The sequence below is a fragment of the Phyllostomus hastatus genome, unplaced genomic scaffold (assembly GCF_019186645.2).
Source record: "Phyllostomus hastatus isolate PE091 unplaced genomic scaffold, TTU_PhHast_1.1 phas_contig_41, whole genome shotgun sequence".
Classification (NCBI taxonomy): domain Eukaryota; kingdom Metazoa; phylum Chordata; class Mammalia; order Chiroptera; family Phyllostomidae; genus Phyllostomus; species Phyllostomus hastatus.
Window position 1 is genome coordinate 6,817,213 of NW_025333876.1, and position 11,350 is coordinate 6,828,562.

At 34.0% G+C, this 11,350-nt stretch overlaps 1 protein-coding gene across 4 annotated transcripts in view; it reads right to left on the reverse strand.

Moving 5' to 3' along the window:
* The window catches only part of ZMYM2 (zinc finger MYM-type containing 2), a 127,182-nt gene that overhangs the window by 66,411 nt on the left and 49,421 nt on the right, over nt 1-11,350 (reverse strand). For all 4 annotated transcript variants that reach the window (XR_006786397.1, XM_045844733.1, XM_045844732.1 and 1 more), the window contains 3 exons: nt 8,121-8,406; nt 6,747-6,912; nt 5,528-5,740 (listed from right to left, as the gene is read on the reverse strand). Coding sequence is in view for 3 of the 4 variants with exons in the window: in XM_045844733.1 (XP_045700689.1) it covers nt 5,528-5,740; nt 6,747-6,912; nt 8,121-8,406 (665 nt within the window). In the remaining variant the exon portion in view is untranslated. The remainder of the gene's footprint in view (nt 1-5,527; nt 5,741-6,746; nt 6,913-8,120; nt 8,407-11,350) is intronic.

The window sequence follows — 11,350 nt, forward strand, 5'->3', positions numbered from 1 at the left end:
TGTCCATCAATAAATGAATAGATACACAAAATATGGCATATACAAACAATGAATTATTTCATCATAAAAAGTAACACTAAAAACATGGATGAAAGTGAAAATATGATGCTAAGTGAAATAAACCCACAAAAGGATAGCTACTGTAGGACTTCAGTTATATGAAATGTCTAGAATAGACAAATTCAGAAAGACACAAAGTAAAGACTATCAGGGATAGGAGGAAATGAGGAGTTTTTGGCCTGTCAATGAGTTTCTCTGTGGGTTCTGAAAAAGTTCTGGAAACAGAGGTGATGGCTTCATATGATAAATAAATGCCACTCAAAGTATAATTTAAAATGTTTAAAATCAAGCCCTGGCTGGTGTAGCTCAGTGGATTGAGCGCGGGCTGGGAACCAAAGTGTCCCAGGTTCGATTCCCAGCCAGGGTACATTCCTGGGTTGCAGGCCATAACCCCCAGCAACCACACATTGATGTGTCTGTCTGTCTGTCTGTCTGTCTCTCTCTCTCCCCCTAAAAATAAATAAATAAAATCTTAAAATAAAAATTATTAAAATGTCTAAAATCAGAAACTTTATTATACATACTTAGCACATTAAAGAAATAAGTCATTTCCCTCCCTTTTTTAATTTTCTGGAATGGTTCAAATAACATTGAGATAACCTAGTTAAAAAATTTCATTTTTACTTTATTTTTATTCTTTACACTATTACAGATGTCCCATCTGTCCACATCTCCCCCGCCCCTCCGTTCCCTCTGGCGATCACCACACTATTGTCTAGGCCTATTTGTTGGAATTCTGAGAGATCATTTGAGCCTATGTCTTTTTGTGGGGTAGTTTTTAAATAATAATCTTTCTTCTATGGAAATTTCTCTGCTTTATTGTACATGCTCTGGAGTCAATTTAGGGAAATTATATTTTCACATTTTATGCAGGGTTGTATAATGTGGTTCCTTAACTACTGATTTTCAACTTTCCCTGTTTTGATGATTAAGTACAGCCTGTCATTTCCAATTTTTTGAATTTATGCATTTTAAAACCTCTTCTCATTATATTAACTATTGGTTTTTAAAAGATTTTTATTTATTTATTTTTAGATAGAGGGGAAGGGGAGGGAGAAAAAGGAGAGAAACATCAATGTGTGGCTGCCTCCCCTGTCCCCCCTACTGGGGACACGACCACAACCCAGGCATGTACCCTGACTGAGAATCAAACTGGTGGCCCCTTGGTTCGCAAGCTGACATTCAATCCACTGAGCCATGCTAGCCAGGACGAACTACTGGTTTTTCTAGTTTTTGAAAGACCTGATTTTTCATAGAAGCAGCATTCTTAATTATTTTAGTACTGTATTTCCTAATTCATTATTTTCTACTCTTATCATTATTGCTTCTTTTAGTTTGTTTTCCTTATAAACTTTTTGAGTTGAATACTTAATCCACTTATTTCCATTTTTACTGTGAATGTTCCTGAGCATTTTTATAATGCAAAAATAACACTGATATCTTAAAGACTGCATCCACCAAAAAAGGAAACTAAAGACCAATCTCACTTATGAATACCAATGGATTCAAAAATCCATTAAAATCCATTAATAGATTTAAAAGGAGAAAAAGATACATAATCACTTCCACAGACACTGAAAAGATCTTCAAAACTTGATACTCATTTCTAGTCAAATGCTTAATAAAACAGAAATAATGGATATTTCTTTAATATGATAAAATATATTTACCTCAACCCTAAAGCCAGCATCTAATTTAATAAGAAAACACCAAATGCATTCCCACTAAAAAAAGAAAAAGATATTTACTATTTCCACTATTTAAAATTATACTGGAGTTATTAGGAAACACTGTCAAGCAACAAAATAATGGGAATAAGAATTAGAAAGGAAGTTTTTAAACCTTATCTTTTTACAGGTGATATGATGGGTTAATTTAAAAAAATACCAGATACAAATTGGTAAAAGAGTCACAGAGATGTTAATTATATCATAGGGAATATAGTCAATATCATAATAACTATGTATGGGACCATGTGGGTACTCAAAATATCAGGGTACCACCCTGTAAAGTACATTACTGTCTAAACTTTATGTTGGGCCTCTGAAGCTAATACTGAATAATACTGAATGTAAACTGTAACTGAAAGAAAAAAATAGGAGAATTAACCAATAATGATGATTCAGTTAAGCAGCAGGTATTTAAAATCAATAAAATTATATATGCACACATTATGTACACATACACACACAAAAGGATGGAAGACCTCACTTAAAATAACAAAAGATAAAATACCAATAAAGTCAACAAGAATACTAATAGAACAAGTAGAATGAAATCCCTTGTTCTATAAAGTACACTTGGACATCAAAAAGATGCTCAGTATGCTGAGGATGGTATGGCTCAGTGGATTGAGCACCAGCCTGCGACCCAAAGGGTCACCGGTTGGATTCCTAGTCAGGGCACATGCCTGGGTTGCAGGCCAGGTCCCCAACAGAGAGTGAGTGAGAAGCAATTACACATTGATGTTTCTGTCTCTCTCCCTCTTCCTTCCCCTCTGTCAAAAAATAAAATAAATTTTTAAAAATCATAAAAAAAAAAAAAAACCAGATGCTGAGTATGATGAGTCTCAAGGTCAGTTATTTGGAAGCTGGTATTTGACCCTCAACTCAACTGTAGACGAGAATCAACTCCAAATGGGCTAAAGATTTCAATGTTAAAAGGAAGCCTTATAAACATTACAAGAAAACATGGAGAGTATTCCTTTATAGCCTGGGAGCAAAAAAAAAAAAAAAAATATATGAAGCAAAACCTAGAAGCAATAATAGAAAACTGTTAAGTCTGACAATATTAAAATTTAAAATTCTACATGATAAAACATTTACATAAGCCTCCAATCACAGTTATATGTAACATGGATGACTCTCATCACATATTAATGCCATGTACACAGAGTTAATAAATCAAACCATGAAGTCAGAAGTCACAATTAGAAGCTTACCTTTGAGGAAGGGGAAAATAATTAGACAAGAGTGCAAATGGCCTGATGGAAAACTAGGCGTGTTCAGTTTCTTTTTTCTTCTTTAATCAAATGAGGAAGTTTTGTGTGTACGTATATTTATATATTTGTATTTATATATAAATATATATAAAATATATATTTTAATTGATTTTAGAGCAAAGAAGGGGGAAAGAGAAACATCCATTTGTTGTTCCACTTATTTACACATTTATTAGTTGCTTCCTATATGCACCCTAACCAGGTACTGAACCTGCGACCATAGAGTCAGGTCAATGCTCTAACCAACTGAGTGACCCAGCCAGAGCTAGTGTTCAGTTTCTTGAAGTAGGATCTTAAAAATCAAAAGACTTAGATTTAATTATTTTAGTAACAGTACGAGACAAGAATTACTAGTTCTGCACATGAAAATGAGGCAAGGCACAAGGAAGTTAATTTGCCCAGGACACATATGATGACTGGTGGGGCCAGGATTTTAACCCAAGCCAACTAAAGCCTGCACTCCTACCAAAATCATCAACATCAAACATTGGAGATTATCATTAGTCTGATCCTTTCCATCACCATTATAGCCTTCTTTATATTACCAAATTTGAAATATGCCTCCCCAACGCAAATTCTATGAAAGTGAGAAGTATGTCTACTTTACTTTCCACTGTAATATTCCCAGCAACTAGCACAGTACCTGCAACATAGTGGGTGGTCAGTAATTGTTTCATGAACAAATTACCAATGATTTTGTTCATTAAAATAAATGTTCAGTTTAATAGGGAAAAAAAAGATCAAAACCCAAACAAAGAAAAAAAGAGTGAAAGAGGCAAACAAATAATTCACAGAGAAAACAATTACCTCTGAAATACGATAAACCTCTCATCATCATTCCTAACAAAAGGAATGCTCTGTTAATCTTTTCTGCTGGAGAAGCTATAGACAGACACTTCCACAATATTACTGAAAAGAATGCAAACTGGTACAACAGGGAAATTTAATAATGCCTAACAAACTAATGTATGTGTTTACTTTTGACCAAGTAATCCTGCTTCTGAAAGTTTAACCTGAAACCACACCTTCTCAAATACAAAGTCGAGATGTATGTACCAGATTCCTCACCATCTATTATTTGTAACAGTAAAAGATTGGAAATAACCCAAACACCATCACCAACAAAGTGATTAAGTAAACTAGTACACAGCCCACTGTTGTCTTGTATGTGATTAACCACAGCTCTTGGGATGTGAGGGAATCACACCATAATTTGCAGCATTTGCCATGAAAACACTACCACTATGGCTTAATATCAAGTGGCCAACACAAAACTGAACCTGAAATTGGGAAAAGATGCACAGAAGTACACCATTATGTATATTTGCATCATACAAATACAGAAGTTGGAAATAACCTTAAGAGCACAGATATATAGTAAGTGTATAGAAGTGTTAAGTTCTGAGTATTTATTTCCTTTTTTCTCAATAATGTAGTGGTCTCAACTGTGTTCCCCCAAAATGTATCTTGAAGCCCTAACCCATATTAAACTGTATTTGAAATAGAGCCTTTAGGGAGGCATTAGTTAAGCTATCTACAAGCCTGGAAGAACAACCTCACCAGAAGCCAACCAGGAAAAACATCTTATTTTGGACTTCTAGCCTCCAGAACTGTAACAAAATAAGTTTCTATTATTTGAGACCTCCAGTCTTTGGTATTTTGTTATGATGGCCCTAGCAGACTAATACAAATATAATGTTTCTATCCATTTCTATAATTTAATTTTTAATAACAGGTGTTTTTCATAATTGGCTCACAAAATTTGTGAAAATTTAACTGTAGAGCCATAAAAAAGAAAACAGTCTACAGATATAGAATAATTTCCCAGACACTGTGAAATGAAAATTGGAAGATACAGTACAGTATATACTGTATGGTGCCCTTTGGCTAGGAAAAAAGAGAAACTAAGAATGAATTATGTATTTCCATAATTTTTCAGACAGAACAGAAAACATACAATAGTAAGAACTGAACAATGATACCTATAAAGAATGAACAGGAAATCAAGAGAAGACAGGAATGGGAGCTGGATTTTGCTGAGTTTATCTTTTTATGTACATTTTACTTTTGAACCATGCATATAAATTAAAAAATAAACTAAATCAAAAAGGCCTTAAAATTGAAATCAACCTTTAAAACTAAAAAATAAATGAGATAATCAGTCCTAAGCCAAACTTTAACAATTTGAAAAATCATATTTGTAACCCCTCCAATCACCCAAAAAAGAACACTCAAAAGAGGAATCATTCCAGTAGCATTCATTTACCTTTATATATAAAAATGACAAGTTTATATCCAATATTCTGCATAGTATTTGAGATATTTCATTTCTAAGATATGAAGACAATAATGGAATCAAATGAGATTATAAGATAAATCTGGTTAATGCTGTTAAAGAATAAAATGATTAAAGCTATTTACAATAGTTTCAGAAGAATGGCTGGTTTTGATCAGATCACGAATTACCTGTTTGTATTCACTGACACAACTTTGGCAGCAAAATCTTTTCTGCTGACCATCAATCACCAGGACGTTGTTTCCAGCACCTTTGCTGGGTAGGTATTCTCCACATTGTTCACAGCAATTCATTATCAGACCATTGGCCATTCTGTATCTATTAAAGCAGTGGTCACTGCAGAGCTTATGAGTCATATTTTTAAAGCTAACTTCATGGCGAATCTAAAAGACAAACAACAAAAATTTAAAGAACAAATGAGTATGACAGGTAGCCAAGTAACAAGGTACTTCAACAGAAAAAGAAATCCCTCAATAATTTTTTTTGTGGAATGCTTATGGGAAAAGACAAAGTATATTTCATTATTCCTTGAACCATCTGTATACACAGATGGAATACATGAACCATCTGTATACACATACAAGGAATACATGTATGACATAGGGAGGACCACCAGTGACATAACTACAAACTTCTCTGGAGGTATCTAAAAATAGGAAACAACCCAGTTTGGTTATTGTTAGTATAAAGCTTGTAAAAAGGAACTATGAAAATACGCTGCTTTACAAAAGGGAGGAGAGAACCAATATTATAAATTATTCCCATTTTTCTTTTTTTAATCAAATGCAAACATTTTAATGCAATATTAACAATGTGAAGTTACCAGAAAATATTCCCTCCACTTTCTCATTCTTTTTTTTTTTTTTTTAATCTTCACCCAAGGACATTTCTTCATTGCTTTTTAGAGCGAGAGAGAGAGAAAGAGAAAACACAAATGTGAGAGAGAAGCATCGATCGATCCGCTGCCTCCTGTACACGTCCAGAACAGGAATCATATTCCCTTGGACCAGGGATCATTGCACCCGGAGGAGGAATCAAACCCACAACCTTTGAGTTACGGAAGAACACTCCAACAACCTGAGCTACACTGATCAAGGCCACTGTTCTACTTCTTAAGCAAGATTGTTGTCTTACTACTTTAGTCATTCTATTGGCTTAAACACTGGTTTTGTCTATAAGGGATCCCAACCTCAGGAAAAAAAGTCAATTCACATTATATCATATTATAATTTTTCCTAAATCATTCTCACTATAAAAAGAATGAGAATTAGATCAATTTTATATATCATCACATTTAAAGAAATACACACTGATAAGAGTATAACTGTTTATAAAGTTAAAAATATTTCCATGATTTAGAACTAAGTGATAAAGCACAAAAATACAAACCTCTGTTAGTTTACCACAAATTGTACATCTTGATTTATTTAGAGCTCCTTTAGTAGGGTTTTGCTTATCTTCATAGAGAGACAGACAAGACGTACTACAGAATTCCTGGAAGGACTCACTTGAGTCCACTTGAGCAACAATGGTTCCTTTCATTGTAGTTATATCTCTGAAAATAAGAGGAACAACTTAAAGTAAAATTCTATTTTAAAAAATAAATGAGTAACAAATTTTTAATTTCTATAGAAACAGAACTATTTTACACTTTTAAATCCTTGCCACTACCTAATATATTCTTAAACCTCTTAACAAGGCTTTCAGATATTAGTAACACTTTAAAAAACAAAATGGCTGTTATCATTTATATAGAGTTTAATTTAATGTTAAGACCCAATTTACTGAGGTATAAATTTACAATACCAAAAAATATTACAATACCTATTCAATTCCCCTTCCTTGGGTAAGTAGAAAGCATGAGACGTCTAAGTCACAAGAACACGACAAAAATAACCCCACCTACCATTCTATACAACTCTCTAACTGCAATTAGAAATGTTAAGAAATGACATTACTGATAATCTTTGAAGTTTACCTTTAATTCTTAATTTCAAGATCCTACACTGCAGCATGTAAGTCTACTTTAATGCAATGTAAAATTGTGTATAACTGTTCCAATATTTGACTTTATTAAACTCATACAAAACACTACAACCTTTCTAAAGCTCTAAGATCAAAAATATCTTCAAATGTCAGCTGCCCCAAAAGGTGGTACAAGAAAATCCACCTGGTTTCATCTTGCACATAATATACCATATCCCATTTATTTTTAAACCAGTGAAGCCAGACCTAAAAGTTGGCAGAAAAAAGCATCCTGCCTCTCCAAGGCTGTCAAAAACTTTTATCTGAGTCTTGAAATAGTGAGTATTCCAATAACTTAATGTTCAAAACACACCTAAACAAACACATAAAATCCAAAGACTTGTCAATTTTAATTCTTAATATGAAGACATTATAAAACTTGACCTATTTTAATAAAGAACTACTCATATATAAACTGCTTAACAATTTTATCTAATTAATAATATAAGTATGTAATTTTACAAATTCAAGGAGTAAAATAGAAATTACAGAAAAAATTAATTAGAAGGCCAACCTCAAAGCCTATCCAAATAAAAAGGCTTTTAATCATAAGCCATCTGGGCTTGATGGAGAACACTCTAAAACCATTATAAATTTCAGTTTGGCTTTAATATTCAATCAACTTGCTTATCAATTTTGAAAACATGGTAATTCAGACCTAAGACTCTAACAATTTTCCTAAAATTTTATACCACCTATATTCAACCATATGGAATTATGTTGAAAAGTAAACCTTACTTTTTACACATAACACAGAGTTTCTTTGGAGCAGGCTTGTGAGAGAAGGAGGAAAGGCAGGTCGTAGAACAAAAGAGATGAGCAGATCCTTTTCGTTGATAAGCTGTTTGTCCCTTTTGTAAAGGTTTTTTGCAGTTTGCACAAGTGACTTTAACTGGTTTAGTAGGTTGCTGTTGGGCAGAAGGCTGGAAAATCTGTTTAGGAAGCGAGGCCACTGGTGATAAAGAATCCACCCCTGGCTGTTTCTGATTTCGAGGAAATGAGGCTGACTGGGAAATCCAAGAATCTTAAAAACAAAATGCACATGAAACAGTAATGAAACAAGTATTTTCACACAGTGAAATTTGTATCAGAGAAAGAGCTTTAACTTCCCATTTTGTACAAAGACAAGACATTAACAAGGCAGCAGCACAGCAAAGAGGTTACAGACAGAAGTTCTGGAGTAAGAATTGCTGATTGACATTCAGGCTCCATCATTTACTAGACCTGGAAGTTACTTAACCTCTGTACCTAACTCTTCTCTAAACTAGTAACAACATCATATAAATGCTAAACATTAAATGAGATAATACATGTAAGAAGCCATAGTGACTAGAACACAGGAAGCACTAAAAAATATTAGCCTTGCCCTAGCTGGTGTAGCTCAGTGGATTGAGTGCCAGCCTGTGAACCAAGGTGTCACTGGTTCAATCCCCAGTCAGGGTACATGCCTGGGTTGCAGGGCAGGTCCCCAGCGGGGGCACACAAGAGACAACCACACACTGATGTTTCTCTTCCTCTCTGTCTCCCTCCCTTCTTCCCCTTTCTCTAAAAATTAAAAAAAAAAATTAAATCTTAAAAAAAAAAAAATGACTCTAACCTCTCGGTGTTTAAAAATATATATCTGATAATATATATTAGCCTTTAGTTATTGAATAGGAAGAATTAATTTGCAAAATATTACTTTAAGAAACATATACATTAATATAAAAGTATAATAAAATCTTCAACAACCAGAACCTTTGACAAATATAGGTTGTTTAAGGTTTACATACAATTATATTCAGAACATCTTTTTAAGACCAGTTTTTTCATATATACACTCAGTTCCATAGCCTCTAGTTATACCATGTAATAACAAAGAAATTAGGAGTGTTACACAGAAATGACATTAAGCCAACATACAGTAATAAATCCAATATATTGCTCTACCACTGTCAACAGTTTGAACACAACACAGAATTGAAGGTACATGTTGCATTAACACTGGAATGCAGTTATTCATCTGTCTTCCAACAGTGAGCTGCATTGGTACTTAGTTGCAGTCTCTAGCTTACTGCAGAGTTATAGTACCACAGACCTCTCATTACACTACCAAAACCATAATCTTTTTTCATTATGAAACTTTTTAGGCTACAATTTTTTCCTAATTTCTTCTGAATTTCAAGGAGAAATTCCATATATAAAAAGCTGCCCTGCTATATGATAAACCGTTATTTTCTTTCAACAGTAAGTATAAATTATATCCAGAGCTCAGGAAAACTTCTTTACTATAAAAATTTGAGGAAAGCAATTTCCTAGTTCTGTCCAGTCCACAACCTATATGGTTTCAACAGGCCACACACACTGCTATTCAAATTTTACTGTATTTCACAATCCCTCCAACCAAAACATATATATATTTTTTATATACAGAATGAACAATGCATTCTACATCTTGTTATCCTGCTATCATCATCCGGGTAACTGCACAGTTTTAAAATTTGGTAACAATAAATCACTGAAACAACTGGCAATTTTACTTTCTGTGAAGCCTCAATCAAAAACTGAACATATGCTAGAAGGAATAGTTTTTTGCAACACAAATACTAGCTCCTTAGGATTTTCAATTTTGTAGGCTTAACATTGCATATATCAGGTCTGTCCAGAAAAAGTCGAGCCATTGTTAATATAACAAGAATGGTTTGTGCAACAACAATGTAACCTGGCAACCAAGGAGAGTGGACTGGAATGCCCATGTGTGGACAATGACAACTTCACTGTACTAGTCAGTGAGGGCGGTAGGCACCACTGAGTGAGCATGTGTGGCCATCAAATTCAAAATGACTGAGCAAGTAGAGCAATGAATCTGCATCAGATTTTGTGTTAATCTTCACCATTCCTCCTCAGAAACTATTTGGATGATTCAGAAGGCTGCAGCCATTGGCAACTGGTGACTAGCAGTGTCATCATAACAACACACCTGCTCATGCATAGTGTCTCATGCAGAGCTTTTTGGCAAAATATCGAATCATCCAGGTGACTCAGCCCTCTTACAGCCCAGATTTGGCACCCTGTGACTTCTGGCTTTTCCCAAAATTAAAATCACCTTTGAAAGGGGAGAGATTTCAAACTAGTTTAGGAAAATATGACAGAGAGGCAGCTGATGGTGATTAGAAGAACTGTGTGAGGTCCCAAGGTGCCCACTTTGAAGGGGACTGAGGCATCATTGCATCTTCTTTAATAAATGTCTCTATTTTTCATATTACATGGCTGGATACCTTCTGGACAGACCTCATATACTTAAAGGAACCTATTTAAACTTAAAACATCTATTAACTTGACCTTGAACAAAATGGTGCTTTTATTTTCAATTTACTTTTAGGCCCTGTATAAATAATGTGATGGCTCCATTTATCCATATTTCAGCTCTTGCATTTCCCCTACTTTCAAATTTTCACGTCCTCCAATATCAAAAGACCTTTAGGAATATAAGGGACTAATCATTTCATCTAAACTCTCTATTTTATATAAGATACATCATGCATTAGTAGTATATGAGTCCAAGAGCCAGTACACACAGCCAAGATTTTATAACTCTCTATTACAAATAAAAACAGCACATAAACACAAGAGCTAATTCATAAATACATCAGCAGCAAGTATATCTATTTAGTTTTTCTGATGAGTGCTTTACACTCCCTCGTGTTTGAGTAAACAGAAATGGAACTCTTACAACATGTCCCTTTGAGCCAGCAATATTCTAAATAAATATGTATCCCAGATGCATTCATAAGAATATTCATAAGAGTTATTTGTGTAGTATAACCTGGAACTGAGCTAATTAGAGAATTAACAAAATCAAGCATACTTTTAATATGGTCAGAAGTTCAAGATTTATTGCTAGATATTTAAAAAAGTAGGAGGAGGGGCGAGTTTGCAAAACTATACCTACACTATCCAAGGGGTATCCAACCTTTTGGTGTCTCCCA